General features: G+C 37.8%; 1 protein-coding gene across 4 annotated transcripts in view; it reads right to left on the bottom strand.

Moving 5' to 3' along the window:
- The window catches only part of LOC131229577 (uncharacterized), a 34,220-nt gene extending 8,721 nt beyond the window's left edge, over positions 1-25,499 (bottom strand). Inside the window, exons 1-11 of one of the 4 annotated variants that reach the window (XM_058225577.1) lie at positions 25,246-25,498; positions 21,512-21,701; positions 21,359-21,433; positions 17,551-17,657; positions 14,826-14,886; positions 10,882-10,941; positions 10,714-10,788; positions 8,667-8,819; positions 6,443-6,497; positions 4,591-4,713; positions 2,856-2,981 (exon numbers count right to left, since the gene is read on the bottom strand). In XM_058225577.1, coding sequence (XP_058081560.1) covers positions 2,856-2,981; positions 4,591-4,713; positions 6,443-6,497; positions 8,667-8,819; positions 10,714-10,788; positions 10,882-10,941; positions 14,826-14,886; positions 17,551-17,657; positions 21,359-21,433; positions 21,512-21,701; positions 25,246-25,310 — 1,090 coding nt within the window. In that variant the 5' untranslated portion in view covers positions 25,311-25,498. Of the gene's footprint in view, positions 1-2,855; positions 2,982-4,590; positions 4,714-6,442; positions 6,498-8,666; positions 8,820-10,713; positions 10,789-10,881; positions 10,942-14,825; positions 14,887-17,550; positions 17,658-21,358; positions 21,434-21,511; positions 21,702-25,245 lie in introns of all 4 variants that reach the window. The other 3 variants (XM_058225579.1, XM_058225580.1, XM_058225578.1) reach the window with 3 other exon arrangements.
- Between the last annotated feature and the right edge of the window lie 968 nt (positions 25,500-26,467).

Raw genomic sequence — 26,467 nt, 5'->3', positions numbered from 1 at the left:
GCATTCAATCCTACTATGCGGTCCACTTGAGATCTAGATCTACTTCATTTTAGAAACCATACCTTGAAATGATCAGGAAAAACTGATAAGTGGCATGGATATATAATACAATACATAAATCAAGGTGGGCCGCAGGCACTAAAACAGTGCAAGTGTGCTAAGCAGCATGCGCCACAGACCACTTAAAAAAATAAGGTGTTCATTTTTTTCCAGACCGAGAGAGAGGGAGAGAGAAATGACGGGAAAAAAGAAAAAACGAGAGGGAAAGAAAGGGAAAATGAGAGAGAAGAAGAAAATGAGAGCGAAAGAAAGGGAAAACGAGAGAGAAGGAGAAAATGAGAGGGGCAGCTGTAGCAAGGCCGCAGCCCGAGAAGAAGAAGAAGAAGAAGGAAAGAAAAAAAAAAAAAAAAAGTAAGTTTTTTTTTTCTTTTCTTTTTTTTTCTTTTTTTCCTATTTTCTTTAGGCCTATAACAATTGTTACAGCCCCGTAACGGCCGTTACGGGTACAAAAAAGAGGCGGTGGTCATTACGACCCTGTAACGCGTAACGGTCATGACCGTTACCGTTACATATCGGCCATTATAGCCAAAACGTAACCATTTTCGAACATCCTGTTTCCCACTGAACCCCATACCATCATGGTTCATTGATGACTTCAAGCTCATCAGCTCCCGCATGCCTTTCTGTCTTTTGCCAGAAGATTTAAGGGACCCCACAATCATATTGACCCAAAGACTCAATACACTTCAAGATTTCAATGAAATTTCCAACTTCACCTTTGACACTAACAACTATCACCTTGGCCAATTTTCCAACCTACTCTTGGCCCATGGTGAATCAACTGTCTCACAATTCCCTATGGCCTCAACTTTATAGGGCCCCACCCAGTCTAGGCACACAAACCAAGTAAGCAGGAGATCATGATCGTTGTTCCCACCACCCAACAGCAACATAAGATCACTCCCTAGGACAAGGAACATAAATCCCCTACACCTGATACTAAACAAGAGTTTTCATCCTCCCGATCTCCAACTTACAGAGCCCTGCAAATTTCCCCCTCTATCCTTCCTTCCGGAGTAGCAGTCCCTAAGCTGCACTCCCATGACTCAACCCGCATAGTTATGCCACAAGCTAATCTATTAGGTGATTAAGAAGGTCCCCCGTAAGAATCTCCACATCTCAAGTCTCAGGCAAAAAGGAACCGCAAGTAATGGCATGTGAATAGAAGAGGGAGAGGAGCATAGACAATTTGGTGAGAGGGAGAACCCAAAATAGAAGGATAATTTGTTCCATTGAAACCAAGGATGGGAATCAATGATCTAGATGGAGACTACCAAATCCAAGGCAAACCAAGATTCTGACATGAGTTGTAAGGAAGAGAAACCTTGCAGCTGCACCTGTTGCTCTTACGCTCATCCAACCTCAAACAGCATGCAGCCACTTTAGGGAACAATTATGGGCCTAGGTTTGATAGCACTTGTCCAAGGGCGGGATTTGAATGGATTGTATCTCGGACTGCAAGAGGATTGATTTGGATTCAGAATTAAAATCCCATCAAGTCCATCCACCACCTCAAACTACAATTCATCCCCAACGTTGGCAACGATGGTGCTAACACCCCTGACCACTTAAGACAGATATTGAGAGTAGCAAAACATCCATCCCGACACTTACCTGACCGTACGACTTTCCACATTGACCATTGTCCCCCAAACCTCCCCACCAGACAACCAAATAGCCCTTCCCTACTAGAGAATCATTGCAGAACAATGCACAACCAAGAAGGTTGTACCTGCTCGTAGTAAAGGACTCCCCGGATGACCTCATAGGGAGGTTAAGGGGAGCATGGGTAGCCCTCAAAACAGAGAGAGCCTCAACAGTTACATACAGGAAAAGAAACTCATGCAATTTCTGGGTCCAAGATTGTCCCGAGCTCCACCTCCTAGCAAAGAAGAACTCTAATACAGGCATACATACATTAAAATATATATATATATATATATATATATATATATATATATATATATATATATATATATATATATATATATATATATATAAACAGGATGCGTCCATAGCCAAGGGGTAGATCTCTAATACCTAGCTGAAGCCAGAGTTGGCCTCCTCAAGAACTGCATTGGACCATGCATGAGCTGGGATTCCAAACAACCTGATCCACAAGCCCTAATTCAGCAGGACCTCAAAGGGACACCATTGGACCACTTTAGCTAGGGATATTCTTTTGTGATGAGAGTAATCCTTAGAGAAAACCATGCCTCCAGAGAGCGAAAAGAGAAATGAAGACTGCTAGGCCAACCTGTTGACTAAAACCCTAAAAACCCCAAAAGCAGAGGATCTCAACACATCAATGATTTCCACAAAATAAATTGCCAGCAAATACACCAATCCTACCACACTACATCCTAGGACCCTCAATCTATTCTCTACTATCAATTTGAGGACCTTGATAATAAATTGGAAGACACGTGAGAAACTTGAGGGGAAATAAGAGCTTCTCTGAACAACCGACTCTACTCCTGGGCACCAACAGAACCCCCCCCCCCCCCCCCCCAAACTAAGGTTTAGGTCCCGCTCGAACATTTCGAACCTAGCAATCGAAACACGAATTATTTTCAACCTAGCGACAGAAACACGAATTATTCTCCCATCAAATCTTCTACCATCCATGACCTCCAGAGCCTTTGAAGCATGGTTTTTGTATTGGAAACATACAAAGGTGAAGCTCTATTCTCTCCCCAAACCTAGACTCGAAGGGATAAAGACATCCTTGTTCATCCCAAATCAATTGAAAACATCTTGCATATCTTTCACCAAGGAAGAATAGGGGATATTACCTACAAAAATACTGAATAGACCTTTCTTACTTCCCTTCTCCACTAGGACCCAGTCACCTTCATTATCCAGATCCTCGGCAGAAGCACCCTCTCCCAGAGCACCAGTACTGGTTGATAATCCCAGGCCTTCATTAAAGGGGAAAAAAGGGACATTCAGCAACTCAATATCATTCCACAAACCATGAAAACCACATGTTCGTCCTAATTAAGTAAAGAAATCAAAATAGATACAAAAAAAATTGCATATTGCTACAGTAACAAACTATATGATGTATTCAATGACTATGTATGATTTCATTGTACATTGTCATAAGGGCAATGAAGAACTAAACCCCACCAACCAGCTACAAGCTACAACCCTGTTTTTTTTATGCCTTCAGCATTTTGGCTTCCAATTTTGAAGGCAAAATGCTCATTTAATAAATAAATTTATTAAAAAAAAAATTAAAAATTAAAAAGGATGTAGGTTAACCTACAACCGGTTGCAGCTGATTCATTATTACAACATTAAATACAAATAGCAATCATAAGGTCCTGAGCCTACATAAATATATAGTTTCCCAAGACATGTGAGTCCATACATGCAAGCCCATGGTTTGGTGATACATATCTCTGAATCTGATGGGTCCACCATGGATGAGGGATGCCTCAAATATCTCACAGATTGGAAGATCATAATCCTTTGATTTTTGGCCAATTTTTGTTTAACGGGGATTGTTGCTGTATTTATTTTTTTTAGGCATCTATTTAGGCCACTTATTGATGGGTTATCCAATCCTGGAGATTTTTGGGACTTTCCGCCATCCACCCTAGGGCCCATCAGGTCAATGGGCTAGATAATTAAAGCATTGGCCCCATGTGGACGACATCACAAACTAATCCATTTGCTAAGGGTCAGCAATCAATAGTTCTTCCCCCAAAACCTGTCTTCCTTCTATTCATCTTAGCTCATCTTCTATCCAAGCCCTAACCCTGACCTAAAATGGGAATTCCTTAAAACTTAATCCTATGGACTTTACTCCTTTTTCAAATGAGCCTCAAGGATGCGGCTATTAGCTTTTATAATTTTTGCTACAAAACACGGTGTGTTCTCACCGAATTTCACCACATGTGATCTGCAACTCCTTCCCAGAGTTACAGAACTCTACAATTTTTTGAAGAAAAAAATGCCAATTACCTGCAGGGTTTTCTTTCATAATAATAAAATTATTCAATTGTTCGAAGAACCCCCCACAGAAAAAAGGAAAAGAAAAGAAAAAGAAAAGAAGTCAACAAAATTATGATTTGTTTCTCCTCTAAGTAAAAATCCCAAACTCTCTTCTCATATATTTACAATGAGGCAATCCGTGTAGAGACCATATATGGGCCTCGGGCCCTACTACATGGGTTGGCTCAACACATTTACAATTTTACTCGTTATTCGACTACATTCAGGAAGTTATTCAACTCTACTATCAACCTATTCAACACACTCATAAACATGTATCTTTTAACAAAAAACTGACTTGGTTAATTTCTTCCAAATTCGAACTTTGAAACCTTGCTTTCAACTATTGGTTCAAAATTGTTGACTGCCCTCTAGGTTCTAAACAATCCCTCCATGTCCTCAAGATAGTCTTATTTAATGTAAAATCATATACAGTTAGAAACACAATGCAAACCTTAAAAAAGTCAGCAGACTTAAGTACAAAAAAGTACAAAAAAAAAAAGGACCAATAAGAAGTTTCTTGTTGACCTGCAATGCCAGAAACAGCAACCTCGACTTCCCCACGGCCTCCAGGACCTCTCATGTAAAGCCTGTCTGTTTTAGGAGAACTGTGACCAATTGATAGAAGGCTCCCAAATCTAGACTTCCCAGCTGTAGATGAGAAAAAGATGAATAAATACTAAAACCATATATAGATAGTTTAACACCAAAATATAGCCTCATTACATCGATAAAGGACAACGGATTTATAAAAAAAAAAAAAAAACCTGAAAAGGATTGACTTGGAAAAGGTGCAATCGATGCAAAGTGATGGTCATAGCTAAAGAAGTAAAACATTTTTTTTTTTTTTGAAAGATAAAATATATTATATTGAGAAAGGCACCAAAAGGTGAAAGAAGTTATTTAGCATTCTCGTGTTGCCATTGCCCATAAAATACATCTTACAAGATCAAATGTTGCATGATATGACAGAACTAAGAACGTGACTTCCAGCAATAAAATGATAAAGAACAACGAACGGAAAAAAAAAAGGGCAAAGGAAAGCCTAAATTAGACATACATACAAAAAATAAATAAATTTTCAGTTCCATTCATAATTCAAGAGAAACTTCAAAATGTGAGCAAACTACTGAAAGAACTGAAGGAAAATGGGAAAGAATGGTTTATTTCTGTTTTGAGTGAAAGAAAATCATACATGCAACTCATCCAATACAATGTGCTACTTGGGTGATATGAAAATAGATGAAAAAAACTGATTTATTCTTACTCTGGTTGATAAATGGTTCTCATATTTATTCCGACGCAGTTGTTCAAAAACTAGTCTCCTTGGACAAGTCAACTGGACTCGGGTGGCTCTTCAATCCTTGGTGGCTAGGCCACAACTCATCTCCTCCCAGCAATTCTTTTTTTTTTTTCTTTTTGGTGTTGATTGAGTACTGCATTATCAAATATCCAAAGAACCGATCCATCCTCTGATATGGTTACCCCATTGTCTATCAACTTCATGCTGACTGCAGAGTCATATTTCTGAATTCTATTTAACTTATGAAAGGCTTCTGGTGATTTATTCTTGCTAGCAGAGATTTAAATATCAATAGTATCATCGCATGTGGCCAATACAATATACAGGTGGAGTTATGAAATTATATTGTATCGCATAAAATCTTGCAACGTACAATGTATCACCGATATATTGATTCATTGCAATATTTTGCCAAAAACCCTTCATAAAATTCCCCCATAACATTGATACATTGCAATATGCATTGGCGATACATTGAAGATGCATTCCCCAACCAGAAACTCAAAAAAAAAAAAAAAAAAAAAAAAAAAGCCTACAAGAATCATTTTCTCCCTATTTGTTTGGGGAATCTATTTTCATACTTGTATTGTATGATTTATGAATTATATGAACTCATTTGGATATAATTGAATCACTTTTGTCAAACAGCGGATAATTTAGGATCCTATACAAAAGAACTTGTCATGCATACTTGGTTTTTGTTATCTTTTGAGTTCCAAGTGTGTAATCATGTCTCTTTCAACATATCCCGAAGTTTATTTAAAAATGCATCATTTCCCTACATTTCCCTCAAACAATGATATATTCCCCAATACATGAGATATTTCCCATGCAATACAGATAGAATTCCATCCTAGGGGTGCGATTCATGCTTCGATACCAATATTTAGATCACTACTTGCCAGTTACGTAAATTGGACGTCAAGAAATAGTTTTCCTTCAATATCCAACTTAATTCAGACAACAATGAAGTCAATTTGTCGTGCAAGTATGATTATCTAGTCGAAGCAAACAATTCTCGTGCTAGAAACATAAAACAAAAGGAGTTAGGCGAAGTGCAGTACTGGAGAGACATACCATCATATGCTTCTCGAACCATTTGATAGCTAACAAATCCCGAGAAGAGAGTGAGCTGCAAATATACAAACCCACTATCAACTGATGCCACCACATATTGTTGTTCAGTGGATGTTCCCCTTGTCTTTTGTAAAACTAACAGAATGATGATCAAGGGGAGCAATCAGCCTACAAACATTACAATCTTAACTGATAAAACTGCTTAGAAATTTAGTAGCAAATGGCAGACAACTATATTGGTTTTCTTAGGGGTACATTCAGATGTTGGGTTCCCTATAAAATGTTATTCAGCAAAACAAATTCCAAGCTGCAAGAATCTCAATTTAGCAAGATAGCATCCAGTGTCATAGAGAGGAATGGTGCAAACTGAGAAGATAACTAGAACATGGTTTTTTTTTTTTTTGTAGAAGAATGAAATCAGATATTTTGAACTAGCAGAACTTACAATTGTATATTTATGAAATTACCAGGAATACCAAAATCCTGTTGGAATCTCTTCAATGTATCAGTGTCTTTTGAAACTAGAAAGTTGCCAGACCAAAAAAAACTAAAGATGAGACTTGAGTGTTGTAGTATGACACAGAAAATTTCGAAGCTCCCTACTTAACAGAAGTGGCTTCATTTGGCAAAAACATAAATAAATAAATAAACAAGAAAATTATAGCATGTTGATAAAGTCAAACTTTTAGGGATGTAAGGACAAAATCAGTTTGCAAGGAATGCAGTGCAAACAGAATTTCAATAGCTCAAGTGGTAGACTGAGTGAAAGATACCTCGTTTCAACACTCAGGTATTGGTATCGATCCCTAGTGGGCGTGGCTAACAGTGAAGTGTGAACGGACAGTGGGTATACTAACAAGCTAATAAAAAATAATAATAATAAGAATTTCAATAATAGTTCCGAAGCCCGGGGCTGGCTATCGAGAAAGTCAAGGGGAGGATTCACGAATGGACTTCCAGCATTGAATCACTCTTGAATTGTAACTGTGTAAATATTAGGCTCAATGAGTCATCTTCCATTAGTGTGGGGGGAGATTCTGCATCATCTGCTCCTCTCTTGATCCTGTTGTAAAGTGTTCTTGTTTCCTTATAAATTTCCAGTTACTCTTCAGAAAAAAGGAACAGTTATGAAACCAATTGCTTTGGAGGTTTGATCTAAGTTACAAGTTGCTCAGTTGAATTTTCTTTGCAGAAAAATATCTGCATAATTTCACATCCTCTGACAACTGCTAGAGAGGGAAGCCGAGCTCTGTTGGTATTGCCGACCTCATTCGGGATAACTCGGCAGCAGTCAAGAGGGCATTTCCAGGGCCAGATGGTACCTATGATATCACTGAGGCCAAGATTAGAGCACTTTGGACAGGGATCAAAGAGCTCATCAGATCCCACATGGCCCTGCCATTATTATGGTAGCCTAGATTGAGGAAATCCAGTAGATTCGCTCTATTCGTTCTTTTCAAGCTTCTCATGTTAGGCAAGGGAATTTTGAAACTGACTACCTAGCTCAGGCGGGAATACTTAAGACTTTTGTTCCTCATCATGAACTTAAACAGCAGTTACAGAGTGGGACTTGCCAGGGGAAAGAAACTGGCACAACTCCCCCCATACAGTCTGCTTAGGTCTTGTTTCAATCAGGTGATTCATTTTATTTCGGACTGAAATTATACGACTTGGACCAAACCAAGTTGTATTTGATGATTTTTAAAACCATGCTCCTCATAGGGTCCCCCTATTATATCTCTCCCGGTTCTTTTAATAAATTCATCTAAGGTCTTACCATTCAAGACATCAAGAGGGGGGGGGGGGGGGGGGGAGGAGCCCAAGCACGACATGGGCCAAGCATTGCAGGACGAATCCTGGCCCTCAAACAAATAGTTAATGGCTCTTCTCGGCCCTCGATTGATTGAAAGAAACAAATCCAGAACTCTTTCTTTTATTTTCTCCTCTTACCTCTACCATCAAATAAAGAACAGATTTGTTGATCAAAGCATAAAAAGAGGAAAACATGGATCAAGGGAAGGCGAAAATAGACTAAAATTTTGGAATTTTAGATGAGAAAAACAGTTTTCCATTAAATTATTGTGTCAGATGTATATGCATGAGAGTAAGACATCTTATGTGCCACACACACACACACACCCCACAAAGTTACAGGATGCCAATAGATCACTAAAGCTAACTTCTCGCAACTCTCATAGATAAACAACTGGAGATCAGCTCAAACCTTAGAAAGCTTGGCCCGCCCAGAATCAGTGTCAACTCTCAAGGAGGAATTCTTACTAGAGCTGCCATCATCTGCCGCTTTTTCGGTAGGAAAAGCTGCTCCATCATGTGCATTGAGAATAACACAGAAACAATGATCCGTTTCTGTCAAAACCTGCAAACATGTTCAGATAATGGGCAGTTGTTACATCATTTAAGATTGGTGACATAGACTGAGGTGGTAAAGAGTTTTTTTTTTTTTTTTTGAAAGGTAACTGTTTATTGAGAAAAATATAGAAAGAAACGGCCAGAGATTCGATGTCTAACATCTTCTAATCTGGAAAAAACTTTGAGCCATCCATCATCAGCTATGTTGGCATAAGATCAACACTCTGGACCACCAGGCCATGGGATCCACTTCTAAGGAATGGGTGCAGGACACTAGGACTCTACAATTCCCCTTTCAAATTACTAAAATACCGATTGGCGAAGATGTGAAAATTTTGTCAAAACGTGAACATCTATGCAAGACCTGCTGTTAATATACTTCTAATTTCTACATGTCATGAGATGCCTTTCTCAATGAAAGTATGTGGAAAAGCTAGCCCTAATTGATCAGTGCAATTGAGAAAATAAGAGGTTGAAGATAATATATGAAGGACCTTCAGCATGAACAAACATAATGGTATGCAAATAACTAGCATTGAAATTCATAGTTCCATTAGTTATATGCTTATTGATTCAGGACAACTAACCAGTTGCTCTGAAAGCTCGAACTGATAGAGCATGGCGAATCAATCCATTTATCTCATAGCCCAGGCCACGTATCCCATGGCTAAGGTCCTCAGCCGAACCCCCCTCGTGGACTCCATATCACATGGGTTCCGCCTTACACGGGTAAGGCCCGCCTCACACGAGCCACCCACCCCGAGTGTACTCCTGCATCCCACAGGCCACCCCACTCAAGCCCGGTGTGAAAATGCCCCTGCATTACTTATATACCACTTTTTAGCTCAAAATACTTGGAACATTTATTGAACTTGTATCTAGACCCTGAAGGGATTATAGTGTTGTTATCATCACTCACTCCAAATTGCTCATGATCTAAAATGAGTAGATAAGGCCTAGTTAGAAATCATTAATTAAGATCACAAAAATAGACTTGGAAAATGTTGTCCCCATTATTGTGCATCACAATGAACTAAACAAAAATGAGAATACATAATTACTGCATTTGAATACATAATTAGAAGCAAACACATAAAATAAATGTCCTCAACTGTTCTGTTCCTTAAGTCACATCAGGTGGGTTTTAGGGCTTCCAGAACAGATGTTCTAGATCTCATAGGCTTCAATTCCCAATGTTCTATGGTCAAAACTTCTATCAGATTATATATAAACCTGTGTATGTGACTTTGTAATGTTAGTAGTAATTCCTTGAAGAAACCACCAAAGCAATCGCCGACCATTTGCTGCCTATTTTATATGGTGAAATAGCCACAGGGCATATGATGCAAATCATTCCTAGTGTGCTTGTCTTGCATCGCATCGTAGAGAAAATTAACTGTTCACAGATTTCCTTTCTGGAGCGCACTAATTAGGCTCTAATGCAGTACAGAGCAATGATTGTATTGGCATGTGAGTGGTATTTGGTAAACATGAATTTGTGCTCTCTACTATTCCCTAGAGCCACATGAGCATGTCCTTCCAACTTCCATTTTTCGTAAAATCGTGGTATAATTGGGTGCCTTCATGCTTAGGGGTTTGCCTGGGAACTGCCCCTCCATGACCCTGCTTTGCTTGATCGCCCTTTGGGACATGGGCATGCGAGTGGGGCCAAAGCGAGTCTCTACCACGGCCAATCCCAGGAGCCCAGGTAAAGGAGGAGGGTTGATGTTTGCTGAGAAGCTGATCATAAAACTTATGCCAAATGCCAATCTCTACCTTTTAGAAGCCAACCCGAAATTGTTGGAAGGCTAAGATGATGATGATGATGATACCAAAAGAAAAGCAATCATATTGGATCCACTTGCTAAATATTATCAAATAACATAAAACAGGCATCTTACCACTGCATCAAAAGTGGAATCAAAATCATCAATTGCAAAACAAATATTTGGATATGCAGGAAGTGTCTCTGATGCCTGAAAATATGCCAATGACTTGATGTCAGATAGAAACTAATGAATTTAAACCATATGAGAACAAATGAATCAAACTGAAACACGAGGACTGGCCTTTCTGGAGTCCAATTGGAAATCAACACGACTTGGAGATGCATAGACAGTCTTAACAACCTGTAGAGAAATGCACACTGTTTATATCAGCAGTCAATAAGCTGTACACAGTAGTGACTTAAATATCACTATCAATGACTTGGGATACAGAAACATGTCAATACTGCAAGGGAAATATCGCATGCATCGCATTATGTATCGCTGTTGTTTGGGAAACATTGGGAAATAGGTGGAATTTTTCAATGTAACTTCAAGGGATGTTAAAAAAGACATCATTACACACATAGAACTCAAAAGATAACAAAAAAATAAGTACAAATACTAAGTTTCCTTTGTATAGAGTCCTAAACCATGCGCTATGCAACAGAAATGATGCAACTATATTAAAAAATCAATTCATATGATTTATAATCATAGAGACATGTATGAAAACACAACCAATACCTTCAAAAGCACCCCCCCCAAAAAAATAATAATAATAATGACCTGTTTTGCGCCCTCAACACATCTGTGCATTTGTGCAAGTAATATCATCTTGATTTCACAACTTATAATTATTTTAAAATTTTTTTTAAGATGATGCAACTTTATTAGGGTTTTTGAATGATGCAAATTTATTAGGGCCAAAGGCCAAAAAATAAAATAGACACGACAGAAGAGACCAAACTACAAGGAAAAAGAAAAAAGAAAACAAAATACAACCCATGCCCTACACCCCTGCCCCAACCAAATCAAGGCGACCAGACAAAAAAACGGGTGAACACCTGATTAAGGACAACATTCGCTAAACAACTCTGATTTCGGAAAGCCCGATAAATAAGGAAATCACTAATGTTTCTATAATTCATATCATTTATTAGCACATTCAATGTACTAAATACTGGCACTAAATCTTTCTACAATGAATGGTGTATATTCAAAATAAATAAATTTATTTTTGAGAATAAATAAATAGGTGTCGTTGTTGTTAAGATCAGCATACACTCATAAAAAATATATATATATTAGGCCTAAATAACTTCTGGTGAATCTCCTTTCCAAATATATTTTAAAATTAATTCTTTATATTTTTAAATAAATAAAAAATATCAAAATTTCCAAAAAGTTCCATGAATCTGTAGAACAGCCTCCAAGAACTCTAAATGTGATTTTTCCACGATCTAATTGCATCTTAAATGGCTGAACAGGGGGAATTTTGGATCTTCCCCACTTTCCCCAAATTCGCAAATCAGAGGTCAAAATACATGAGTATGTCAAACATGCAAAAGCATGGATTATGAACTCCATTCCACTGATTCCAAGTGATTTAAAGGAGACAAAAGTGTTTAAATTCACAAAAACTCTTTGATTTCGTTTTCGGCCCACTTGCTCTCCGATCTCAATTTCCACACCCCAATCCCCTTTTCTCTCCAATTTATTGAAAGAAATGGTCCAGATCAACTTAGGAAGGTAATAGAAGCAACAAATTTCAGCAAAATACTTTTTGGGGATTTTTGGCTCTTTTTTTTTTTTTTAATTTCCAAGGGGATTAACGTCGCTAATGTATTGTCAATATGTATCGATGATTCATTGTAATTATAATTCTGATATTTACAAAATATTGAAATGTATCGATATTTCGGCTATACATTGCGATGTTTTGGGAGAAATATCGCACGATACTACGAGAAAGTGAACTTCCAACCAGTTTCGTATCACCCAGGTGCAATACCAATAGTTACTATCATTATTTAAATCACCAATACACAACTTTGTAAAGCCATATCTTTTACTAGACATCCAGATACCTGGACATGCATGTATTACCAGTATCTAGACAAACAAAGATGCAAGATACAGTTGTAGTCATATCCAATGTTTTCAGTATTTTGTGATATCAGCCATCTATCCCAGGATACATCGGTTATCCCAGCTGGGCAATACAAAACCCAGTTTTAATATCCATTTTTTATGGTATCGTACAATATATCACAGGATATCACAATATATTGTGGATACCACGATATCGTGTGGTATATCCACAATCCCCCTTTATAAATTCTTAATGTATCATGCAATATATCATACTGAATGCAATATCGAATGAGATAAAAGGAAATCGGCGTTGTTTTGTCTGGAAAATCCTCAAAAATTCACAAAATTCGATTTTTTGTGCCAAAAAAAAAAAAAAAAACTTCCTAATACATTGTAAAGTGATTTCAACCAGTCCATTCTAATTTGTTAGGGAAAAAAAAAATCTTCAAAACTTCTCCAAAACCATGATTGAAAGCTTCTTGGAGCCGGATTCTAAAAGGTGCGTATTTTTTAGTTTTGATTTTTTTTTTTTCATTTTTGTATGTTGTAAATAGTTTTAAATTGTAAGAAATCCACGATTCTTCATGTTTTACATGAAAAATTATGGATTTAGAGTTTCAATTTTGATATTTGGGGGAGATGGGCTGAGTTGCAGAAATATGAGGAAAAATCGAAATTCCTCAAATTTTTTTGTCAAATCAGTTGCAATATTAGTGTCAAAACACGGAATCAAATATGTATATACACATTCTTGACAATTTTGGGAATTTTTCAAAAAAAATATTTACTAAATAATTTTTTGTTCAAATTCACAAGTATATTTCTAGTTTTCTACTTATTTTGCTTTTGAATGTAATGTGTGTTTCCATACATCTTCTTGCGTTAATAAATTTTATGAATTTGACTTCAAATATAGTTGCATCAGTTCAGTCAAATAGCACATAGATTAGGACCCTAATATACAAAGTAAACCTATTATGTGCACTTGTTTTTTGTGATTTTTTCATTTCTAAGTGTGTATTAGTGTCTTTTTTAACAATCCCTAAAGTTTCATTGAAAAATTCGACCAATTTCCCAATGTTTCCCAAAAACAGCAATAAATTACACGATACAACAGATATATCCTGTGCGATAACCGATATGCATCCATATCCCTAGGGTGAGATACATTACGCAATAACGATACAGAAAACATTGGTTATATCCTGTTACTTTTGAAATTTATTTTGTAGTAGAACATATTTATAAATCATTATAGATTGTATAGTTGTTTTATATTGTAAATGAGAAATAATAGGGAGGATCGCCCCTCAGAGGATTGCCCCCAAGATTTTTCCTTCTGCCCCAACATATGGTGATACATGACATTCATCTAGAAGATCCCATTGTGGATGGGTCACATGGAAAAAAAAAAAAAAAAAACTCACTAGTTAGAGACCCCCGCCATCCATGCTAAGGTATAGAAACAATCGTCAGATTTCAATACATGTATGGACAATGAGGAACTCTAATCAGAGTGGATTTTGACATGTAGGTTGTCCATGGTGGGACCCACTGGATGAATGGTCAGGATCGCCATGTGGTGAGGCTGAAGGGGCAAGCCTCCCGAGTATTGTAAAGAATAAAGTAATATAGAATAAAAATATGAAATGACACACATGCATATGCACACACCCACGCACGTGCACACACCCACACATATGGATACCATGTGTCTGAATATGTTCAAATGACTATTCGAATGTTTAGCTAATGCCAATTTTAATGGATTTCATCAGTACAAAAAGTGTGAATTGCACTTGAGTTTTGGAAGAACAGTCATCCAAATCCCTATCATTTTTTTCTGGAAATTGCTGAGTGGCAGCAGCATTTCCACATCTATATCCTTTTTAATTTACGAATCCAAGTTTTATCATTTTTGTGTCATGCAATTGTATTCTAAATTTTCTAACCCTAGTTAAATCATGCCATTGCTTTGGAAATTTTCCAAATGACGGTAGAAAATAAGAAAATGCCCCAAGGGGCTAGTGAAAGTAGAAACCCCACAAGAAAAATACCTCAATATATTTATATAATCACATTGGTTATGTAAGCTTCAGAAAATTAGGCTGCAAATAAAGAAAAAGATCCATTAGGTCACTAGGATGCACCTTATAGATAGGAGATAAGGGTGTATCTGCATCATTTTGATGTCTCCGCAGGGCCTGAATACTAGAAATAACAAAACTTACTTCACTACAGAGGAATTGAGTTGTGAAAAGAAGCTTTCATATGTCTACATTATCAGAGAGGATCCAATTACAATGTGCTGTATTCAATTAACTGAGGAAGGAAAAGGAACGTAAAAATTCTAAACAGCGAAGAATAGAATATCATTTTATTTTTATAGAATATCATAGTTCAATAAAAATATTCATTATCATAAACTCCGACAATATGTGAGAGACAATATGAGTTCACCATCATCATCTAAGCCTTATACCAACTAACTGGAGTTAGCCACATGAACCATGTTCCACCATTCCAGAGATAATATGAGTTCGATTTAGTTTTTTTTTTTTTTAAGAAGATGACTAATCCATTAAAAAAGCAAAAGATGAAAACAAAGGCAAGGCCAACAGCAGAAAGTGACCTTCCACCATGAAAAGCTTGCAGGCTAAACAATCAGTACGTTCTCCCATTGAAACCTTCACTTGGTGACTACTACATTCTTTAGAATATTGAAGCATATGGAATATGGTTCAACGCAATAAATATTGGCTGTGGAATTTTGAAAAGGAACATTTTAGCATTGAATATGGAACACAGAAGGTATCTTTGTGTTGATAATACTTCAATGTAGACATGTATTCTATGGATTTTCTTTTCACCTAAAGAGCTACATTGCCTGTTTCTATTTGGCCACCTCTGCCCCTTGTGTATCTTCTCTATTTTCATTGCACCAAAAAAAAAAAAAAAAATGTTAGTTACAAGAAGTATATGAGCCAGTCAATGTTTGTCAAAATCGTCATCGTATTGCAAATCGTAATTGGGGTTGAACCATATCAAATCGCAAATCCTATCGTAAATCATAAGATTTTATTTATGATTTTCTTAAAAATATGAAAAAAATTTAAAACTTAGCATTCATCCTTTTGACATCAATATGTACCAAGTAATACCATGCCATGTTAGTGTCAAACGATTCTTATCTTTCCTCTTCTTTTCTTTTTTTGTTTGTATTTCAAGAATTTTTCCTCTAAAAAATGCAAGGATCCTTTAATAATTTATGTTCTTCTTACCTTTCTTGAATGTAAAATCACATTGGAAAAGTGGCATTTGATTTTGTAGACCAACGAAAAAAGATATTTTGATTTCTAACCATTATTCTGTAATCCATATAAGTCAACATGAGCACAACCATCCATAAAAACATTCCAAATAAGCCTTACATCAATTTGGTGTTTAAACCAGTTACCAAGTAAGAAATCATAATTTAAAAGCTTTATGATTTAATGTTGAAGAGAAGATATATCATTTAATCTCTTATAAAGAATAAATAATAATAATTTACCTTTTCTAAACGATTCTTTTTTCTTTTTCTTTGAAGGTTTTTTCTAAATGATTTTTAAAGCCCCCACCAATTTAAAAACATAAAATGAAAGCCAAGTGAAGCTTAAAATAGAAGAAAACAAATACAATTTGAATCATAAATCGTAGGATTCAAATCATAAAATCTAAGGATTCATATAAAAAGGGATTCAAAGGTGGGATTCAAATCGTTTTGCTTAAGATTCAACTCAAATTGTAAATTGTAGGATTTTGAAAACACTGGAGACAGTTCAAAAACAAGAAAACTTGACTCAACTCGATATGCAGCTGGGTTGGGTAGACAAGAAGACTCGACTGAGTCTTTATTTGACTTGACACGATATTAATAAACTATCGAGTAATATTTAGGATAACGAGGAGCATTTATTGCATGTTTCTATTCGGCCACCCCTGCCCCTTGTGTATTTTCTCTATTTTCAATGCACAAAAAAATAACGTTAATTACAAAAAGTATATGAGACAGTTCAAAAACACGAAAACTTGACTCAACACGATATCCAGCCAGGTTGGGTAGACTCTTGCTCGGGTGGTAGACTCTCAGGAGTTTTAACTTCCGGTCAAGGGTTCGAGTACCCATAGGTGGTGAAATTCCACTAGTGTGAGTGTGTGGGGTGTGTGTGTGTGTGTGTAGGAAAAAAAAAAAACTGAGCATTTGACTGAACTCGATATTTAATAAACAAGTGATATTTTGGATAACGAGGAGCATTTAAAATAGATATAAGTATTTAAATGGCCAAATAAAAGCACATTATAATGCTTGTTCCATTGGTGGGGTCGCTCAGTTATCTTAATTGAGGTTGAGCATCTTTTTATCTTAAATAAAAATTATATCCTGGCCAGCAAGTGACTCAGTCAAGTCACGCCGAGTCGCATCGAGTCTGCCAAGTTTTCGCGCTGACTCGACAAGTCTTGTTGAGATTCAACTGAGTCATGCTAGTCAGTGAGTTTCCAAAAATGTAGCAATTTGAGTTGACTCGGCGGAGTGTCAAGTGACCCACCAAGTTTTAGAAATATAATATGAGATCGGGCAAGTCATGGATTGCAATCAGAGTTTGGGGCATTGCTTAATTAATTGTATTTAGAGTTTTGGAACCAAAAAAAAAAAAAAATCACTTCTCAGGAAGTTTCCATTATATATTTCACTTCCTGTTAAGTGATTTTTTTTAGATGTAGTAGCTATTTATGCATCCCACAAGTTGGAATTTCCTCTTGTGATTGCAAAATGTCAGTCATCCCAGATAATAGGAGGGATATGATAAGACAGAAAAGAAAAGGTAAACTTACCTGCAAATAGCAACTGATACCGTGAATGAAGTGTGTGCAATCAGATTCAAGTAAAATGAGCGCCGCCAATCCACGTCTGCAGAAATTTCACCAACTACCTTTTCCAACTGATTGAATGAATTTCAAAGATTCAAAGTAAACAACTTATTAGAATACCACCGAATGTTTAGAACTGTCATGATACAAACCATTTTTTGTAGCATACACTGGCAACAATAAGTACTGACAAGTGTGAGCATCTATAGTGCATGCTCAATTCAGTTTCTTAGTCCAAAAGTTATCATGACAGTATCAGAGAGCTTTGCTAGGCCCACAAAAGTGTGCAATAAAGCTCATGTACATGCCACACATGTGCCAACATGGCATGACAGATCCGAGATTCAATCCACCCATCAGAATGGCACCACTATATTTATGCCCCATCCCAAGAATCAGGTTGATCCACTGGTCAAGTGGGCCACAGTTAGCAAAACAAATGTACAGCTCTGAAAAACTTGGCTGAAGTTTTAGACAAATTTCCAATATTGGGACCCACATGCTGAGTGAACCAGATTTATTTTTGGTAAAACATGTACAAGTTCAGACCAACCTGATTAGCATAACGTTGCGCAGAGAGAAGGGAAGAGATCATAGTCTCTTCCATAACAAGTATCCTTGAATCCACAAGGAGAGAAATTCCTCTAAAATGAGAACTAAAAAGCTGATAATTTTTATTGAATCGAATGTCTTCAAAAGCACATATGACAACCTTAAATAGGCAACTCATGCCCAAAACCTTAACCAGACCAAACAATTTTCCCAAAATAGGAAATTTGCTAAAAATAGTAAAAATCGTATAGAACCTAAAATCTCAATCAAAATCTCAAAATAAATAAACTGATGCAAGCAATGACACTGAAAAACCTTAAAACGTGTAAAGAAACGACAACCATGGAACTTACCAAAAATTGTATGTTCTAACTTCGGAGTCCACATCCAATCCAATCTGCAAGAGCTTGAACATCTTCATCACCCATCACTGTACCTATCATAGTGCTTTCTTTTCACATTAACTCTAAGACCAAACAAAACCTCAATGTATCTCATGACACCTTTCAAATTATTCACCTGATCAAAGGATGATACAACATAATCCAAGTATCATTTGCAAGCTGAAGATGATTAATCACCATCTCAAGTTGCCAACTGCAAAGCCCTTGACGAGACTTAACTCAGAAGCTCTTCCCAATTTAGGCTTTCACAACTATGAACTATCAAGAACAGAAAAGGAGAGAGAGGATCTCCTTGCTCAGTCCTCAAGCACTCGAAAAGAAATGGAAGAGAGACCCATTGATTAGCACGGAGAAGGAAGTCAAGGAATTGCATCAGTAAACCCATTTTATCCATCCCCAAAACCCATATGCTTAAGAGACTATAGCAAAAAATCCCAAAACATGGTTATATGACTTCTCCACTTCAAACTTACACAAAATACCTGGTTCACTCACCTGACCTCTTTCACAAATCAATGAACTCATTAGATACTAACATTCTGTCCAAAATTTACCTTTCCTTGACAACAGTCCCTTGAGATGTCGAGATCACCTGACTCGCTGCCTCCCTAAGCCAAATAGATGTTTAGCAATTATTTCATCCACATTTCAAACTAGACTTATCAACCAAAATCAAAGGCATACTGCATCTTCAACTTTGGGACGAGCAAAACATTAATCCCAATACTCAGGACAGGTCTTTCTTGTAACTCCTCAATGACACGCATGACATCATCTTAATAATCCCCCAAAAATCTTGAAAGAAAGTCATGGAAAAACCACCAGCCAGTGCTTTGTCTCTAGCAACACCTTTCACAGCGAAGCGAAATTCCTCTTCCTCGAAATCTTTCTCCAACCGCTCCGACATATCAAGACCTGCCTAAATTGAATGCCATCAATCCTTGGTCTAAGAATTCCTTAGCATACAAGGGAACATAAAAATCAACAATAATCTCTTTGTGAGAGATCGATCTTCCACAAGGGTGTCATTAACTTCGATTTTGTGAAAGTGATTGTTTTTGTCTGCTGTTAGCAATCTTGTGGGGAAAAAACAGCATTTAAATTCTCTTCCTTCAACAATATCACTCTAGACTTTTGTCTCCATGATGCCTCCTCCCTTTTAAGAACCAACTAATGTTCTATTTTCACGCCTTCTCTTTCTTCCCTTTCTGCCAAATTTAAATTGCTCAACTCCTTCATATTTGGATATTTCTAGAGAAATTTGTTTCCATTTCTCCTTTCTTTTTCTTTTGAGGGTCAAGCTCTAACTACTTGTTAGCAAAGCAACCTAGTTCCTAGATATGTATAAGGCAGTTTTCTTTTTCTTTTTTCTTTTGAGAGATATGTATGAGGTAGTTTCTTAGTTTCCTGTTTTAGAAAGGTGTTACTTCATTAAGGACCCAACAGTTAAGATTATATATATATATATATATATATATATATATATATATATATAGTTTTAAATAGCATGTAGCGTATAGCGTGGCATTTGGCCCTCTAGCGTGTAGCGTAAGCTACACAATCCTAAATATTTTTAATTAAAATAATAGAACATATGATAAATTTTACAAAATGCATAATTTCTATGAGTTCTTGACTACGAATCTGGATCATCAACCACTTATTTCCATGCAAAATCCCTCTCTCTCTCTCTCTCTCTCTCTCTCTCTCTCTCTCTCTCTCTCTCTCTCTCTCTCTCTCTCTCTCTCTCTCTCTCTCTCTCTCTCTCTCTCTCTCTCTCTCTCTCTCTCTCTCTCTCTCTCTCTCTCTCTCTCTCTCTCTCTCTCTCTCTCTCTTTGCTTTTAGACATCTCTAAGTATGACTTCTTCTTTTTTATTTATTGAAACATCACAAATTCATGATATAAACCACAATTTGGATGGTCCGGATTGATTTGAGTGCTCTATCTACAATATGGACCACAATTTGGATGGTCCGGATTAGTTTAATGTAGTGAAATGTGTCACAGGTACAAGTCATTACCATTTTAAAATAGGTGTTTAACTAACATAGAAAAAACACTTGAAAAAATGAGATTTCAAGTAGCTTACGCTATCCATGCTACATGCATTGTAGCTTACGCTACCAGGGAATTATGCTACTTGTGTACGCTGCGCAGTGTACGCTACAACACTTCTGAAAACATTGAGATATAGATATATATATATATATATATATATATATATATATATATGGAGCAAAAGAGACATAAATTGAATAAAAGGTTCTTCTTTCTTTGTTTCCTGCAACAGGAATCCTCTTTCTAGAAGTGGAACTCTTCTAGTCCTTGTTGACTAAAGATGTGGGAACCAAATATTGCTGTTGGAATTGCAGATCTGAATTACTATTGTTGCTAGAAACCTGCTGGAAACTCTAAACTATAAGTCTATAACCCCTGGTCATCAAGCTCATTGCCCAAAGCTTCTATCCAAAAACATATACTGGAATTTATTTTAGGCTCAATTTTCGGTCAGACATTCTTAGCTGTATGTGCTATAATTTCTTAAGGATTCACCAAGCCACAGAAGTGAATGGTACAATCAGAAGTTGGTTGATCATGCTTTATTGTCAAGAGAAGTTTGGCAGCATTAGATTTGTGCTTTTCATTTGTCCTAAATGTTCACATTCTTAAAAAGAAAATGATTCAGAGAAGTAAATTGTGAGGATTTGATTTGACATGAGCAATGAAAACCCATTGGTGTTAGTATAAATAAGTGCAAAACCCAAAGTGCAAACATCTATAGTAATCTTGTAAATTCGTTGTCGTTGTGTTTTACCTTAGGTGCCCACCTGCGAACAAAATAAGGAGGAATCCCCTCCATATTATCGTTGAAGCCATATCCATGCAGATTCTGCAAGAACATAATTCGCAAAGTCAGCTGTAAGGATAGTTTAAGCAACAGAGGGATGACGGGCATAGAAACCAGTACCGTGTTTCTCACGAAAAAGATGAGATCGTCATCTTGCCGTCCCTTTGACTCCCTACCACAAATGAAATACAAATCCAGCACTTCATTCCAAAAGCGTGAATCCATTTCAACATCTGTAGCATCTTGCTCCTCATTTTCTATTTTCCCCAACCAGTTGGAATGTTTCCTCACCATACTCAATAATTCATACCTACCAAACAAACAGTACAAACAAAAAAAAAAAAAATTTATCCATTTGCAAATTTACAATGAAGCAAATATTTAAGCTTTGAAGATAGTTGTGACAAGGGAAGAGAGGGAGGTAAGAGACAGTAAATTCCATCGAGCAATATTAGTTCCTCCATTTCCCTCCCTTAGTATCTTTCTTTCAGCTTTTATCTTTAATAAAAACAAAAAACAAAAATAGTTATCTTAAAAATAATGACAAAAGGTGCTAGCGATATAATCCAAGCTCTAACAGATAGCAACCTCATTACAACAAAGAGAGAGAGAGAGAGAGAGAGAGAGAGTATACTTCACCAAGGGGGTAAAAAGGAAGAAACGAGTCAATTAACTCAATCCTGGCAGGGCTGTATCACGCCTATACACTATATGATTATCGACCCCTAGAATATGTAGAGCAACACTCCAAAAATGTGAAAATTAATATGTTGGGATTTGTGTTTATGAGCAGAAGATCCAGCTGCTTAAATCATTTTTAAATCTTGACACAGTTCTATGAGTTAAATGTGTTGTAGTCACACTGACAACTCTTAGGTGCTGTGGGGACTGGAAATTTTTTTAAACTTGTTTTTGAAAGATTCCGTATGCAGTGGGGGCTCATACACAGGATACTCATCATTTTTTTGTGTTTCTCCCCACATAATAGGATACAAGGATTTATCCGCTTCTCACTCAAAGCACCTTAAAGCAGTGCTCAGAGTGTCGGTATCATTACATGTAACAATGACTGGGTATATGAAAACATGTATCGGTATCATCGACATTATCGTTGATACTTGGAAAAATATCATTGCCTAAGGGAAACGTTGGGGAAACATTGGGGAAAAGGTGGAATTTTGTAGTGAAACTTCAGAAGATGTAAAAAGACACATGTTCATCAGAGCTTTGTTGGCCCTTGCTGCTTTGCGGGAGACTTCAACGTCATTAGACGCGTTGAGGAAAAATCCCGGGGAAATTCGATCTCTCCTGCGATGGCTGCGTTCTTAAACAGGATCGACGATCTCGAGTTACTAGATCTCCCGTTGATCAAGTCCAAATTCACTTGGACCAATGGGAGAGCCTCCCCTATCCAATCCCGTCTAGATAGATTCCTGATCTCTCCATATTGGCAGGACTCCTTCCCATCTACCTTCCAGTCTATCCTCCCTAGAGTCACGTCAGACCACAATCCTGTTCTTCTCTCCATTGATGAACAGAATTGGGGCCCGAAACCTTTCAGATTCGACTCTTCTTGGCTGCTTATTGATGGTTTTCACCAAATGGTCTCTGATTGGTGGTTTAGTTTCCAGGTTCAGGGCTTCGCAGGCTACAAATTATCCTCCAAACTCAAAGAGCTGAAGACCTATTTGAAGCGGTGGAAGCAGAGGGATCTCAGAGCTAAGGAAATGGAGACAGACTCCCTCCTATCAAAGCTGCGGAAGATCGATGCAAAAGCAGAATCCTCTCCAATGTCTTCCGATATGCTGACCAGAAGAATCCAACTGATCCAATCCATATCTACGAGGGCCTACGAAAAGGAAACTTCTTGGAAGCAAAAATCCCAAGCAAAATGGATTAAGGAGGGAGACAGGAACACTCCATACTTCCACAACATTGCAAACATGCGCTCCAGAATCGACAAAATATGCAGTATCGTGGTCAATGGCGAAAGGATAGAAGATAAAAACAGAATATCGAAGGAGGCCATTTCGCATTTCTCTTCGCTTCTCAAGGAAGAACAATGGCATAGGCCTCGGCTGGATCACCTACCGATGGAGTCCATCTCCTCTGAAGACGAATCTCAGCTCGAAGCTCTCTTCAGTGTGGAGGAAATCTGGCAGGCAATTGAAGACTTAGGGAATGACAGGCCCCAGGCCCTGATGGATTTCCCCTTTTGTTCTTTCATCACTTTTGGGAGATCATCAAATCAGACTTGCTGGAATTCTGCAACGAATTTCATAGCAGATCTAAGCTGTCCACAGGGCTGGGGGCCACATTCATAGCTCTGATTCCAAAGAAAGCTGGGGCAGTCACATTCCAAGAATTCAGGCCGATCAGTCTGGTAAGGGGCACCTACAAAATCCTCGCCAAAGTTTTAACTTCTCGGCTCAAGAAGGTGATAGGCAAGATCATCTCAGGCAATCAAAGTGCCTTCATTCCTGGAAGGCAAATCATCGATTGTGCCCTGATAGCAAATGAATGCTTGCACTCTAGCCTTAAATCTGGGTCCAGGAATATTATTTGCAAGTTGGATATCGAAAAAGCGTATGATCACGTAGATTGAGGCTTCTTGGATTACTCTCGAGGTGGGGTTTGGTTTCTCTCTCCTCTACCTAATCTTGGATCAAATTTCGAGGTGATCCACGTGGCAGGTGGATGAGGCCCAGATTTCACCGGGAACTTGGGTGAGGTCTGGTTACCCCTCTAGGCTCCTTATTTCTGGGTTGTTGGGGTCGTTCTGATAGGCGGGCTTGGGCTTGGGCTTTGGTCTGGGCTTTGGTTTGGGCTTTAGTAGCATACACATCAGCTATTTGCCCTGGGGGTGTCTACAATAGCTCAGATGTCCTATAAATGTGACAAATTGGCATGTGAGATGGGTTGTATGTGAAGTTCATGTGCGAGCGCCAAGCAATGCAACTAGCTACTGACGCAAAGACATGATGAAACTTTTCTGATTACAATGGATGATAGAGAGCCATGGAAGCTCGAATGAGAACCTAGATGCATGAAGGGGAACAAATTTCCATGATCCTACATTCCTCACACCCTAGCATCTCTAGATACCTCGTCTCGCATCCAAATGCGAATTTCGTGCAACTTATCCAAGCCAGGGACCGAGTTGAAGCAGGAATTAGGGCCGGCACCATAACCCCATGGCCATATCAAGCCAACCGAGCCAAAATATGAAAATTGACATGAAAAGCAATGGATATGGGAGTGGGAATGGAATCAGCTACACCCAACACCCAACATAAGTAAATGCCATTATCTCATCCTCACAGTAGCCAGCCGTAGGTGATCATTGCTTCTAGAAAACTATCTTAAACCCAAATTCCTAAAGATAGTAAAACTATAAATAAATTTAAAAAATGGCAAAACGGTGCCTCTAATCCCACCCTTAAGATTGAACCCCTTAAATAGTGTCAGAACAAAGTTTCTTTTATGGCCAAAGCATATTAGTTGTTGACTAGATTCAAGTACTACAGGAAGTCGAATATCCAATGCTCCAAAATCATCTATGCGTTGCCACTCATTTTAGATTTCGTCTACCCATTTTCACAAAATTCATAAATTCTTGTTTGATTGATAGGCCCAGAGTTTCAAAATTGCCCTAATTTAGCAAGAATTACCTTTAACATTCTGACTTTACGCCCAGTTACTAAGAATTTTATATTTAAATCAATACATTTTCCTTTCCTCCGCCCCTATTTTATAAAATTACGAAGACCCATGTCCGAAATTTCATGAAATTGGAATAGCAATTAGAAAGAAATGCAAGAAAATTGGGGAAAAAAGATGAGAAGGATAGCTACCTGGAGGGGGTTTCTCCGTGTGGAAATTCACACGAGCTTATTTCTCCTCTTCCGTCTCCATGCATTTTCTTCTTCTTTCTATAAATTTTGCGATCGAAATCGATTTCGATTTCTGGATTGTAACGCGTGTGGGGGTTTTTCTATTCTCTGCGTGCAATAATAATAAATGGAATTACAACTGACTGATGAAAAGCCTCACTGGGCCGGAAAGGGGAAATGAGAGGAAGAACGACGAGATGAAACGAAACTGTTTTGCCGTTTCGTGTAGCTTTGGTTTCGTGGGAGCGGCTTCGGTGGATCCCCGGATACACTGAGGAGTGTGTATCACTGACTTTGGAGCCCACATCAATGTATTTTACTAGAATCCACTCTGTCCATCAGTTTTAAAAGCTCATTTCAGTGAATTATCTTAACAATGAAGAATATCCATTCTCAGGTCGACCACACCACAAGAAAAAGTGGTGATTGACCATTAAAAACTTTCTATGGGATAAAAACGTTTTGCATCAAGCTGATATTTTTGTGGTCTCTTCATCCGGTTCTTTGTGACCTTATCAACAGGTTGGATGGAAAATAAAAATTCTGATGGCCTCCAGGATGTTTTTAATGGTGGATATTCAATCACAACTTTTCCTGTGGTGTGATCCATTTAATATTTGGATTCTTATTTTTTTGGTATCACCCCTAAAATGATATATTAAAACAGATGGACAAAGCAGATGTAAGTTTCATACATCAATGTGGGCTCCACAGATAGCGATCCACCCACATTGGTGCATCCGAGGATCCACTGAAGCCGCGTCCTCGTTTCGTCTTCGTTGGTAAACAGAAATAGCCACGTGTATGCACGTGATGAGTTTTTTTATGCAATGCTCGGGCTAGGAGTTTAGGACGTTACTTTTGGGAGTGGAGCATGGAGCAGTGATCCACACCGTTAATATGATGGACCTCACCGTAGATGGGCATGCACCAAACTCAGAACTGGGCACACTTTGTTGGTTGAATGTGAACTTTTTCGTATCTTTTCTCATAACCGTCTATTTTTGGGCCATCTTTTCTAGGGCTGGGATTTTCCTATCTTGTAGACTTTAGGTTCATCAACCATCTGCAGTACGGTCCATAATATCAACGGTTTGGATGGGTGGAGGATGGCCCCACTTGTACAAAAAGCGCGTTGCGTGCAGACGACATTCTGCCGGAGCATGATAGCATGCCTCGTGGT

Source organism: Magnolia sinica, chromosome 16, assembly GCF_029962835.1.
Source record: "Magnolia sinica isolate HGM2019 chromosome 16, MsV1, whole genome shotgun sequence".
NCBI classification, from domain to species: Eukaryota; Viridiplantae; Streptophyta; class Magnoliopsida; order Magnoliales; family Magnoliaceae; genus Magnolia; species Magnolia sinica.
Note: the sequence above shows the minus strand (reverse complement) of the source record. Positions and strands in the feature narration are given on the sequence as shown.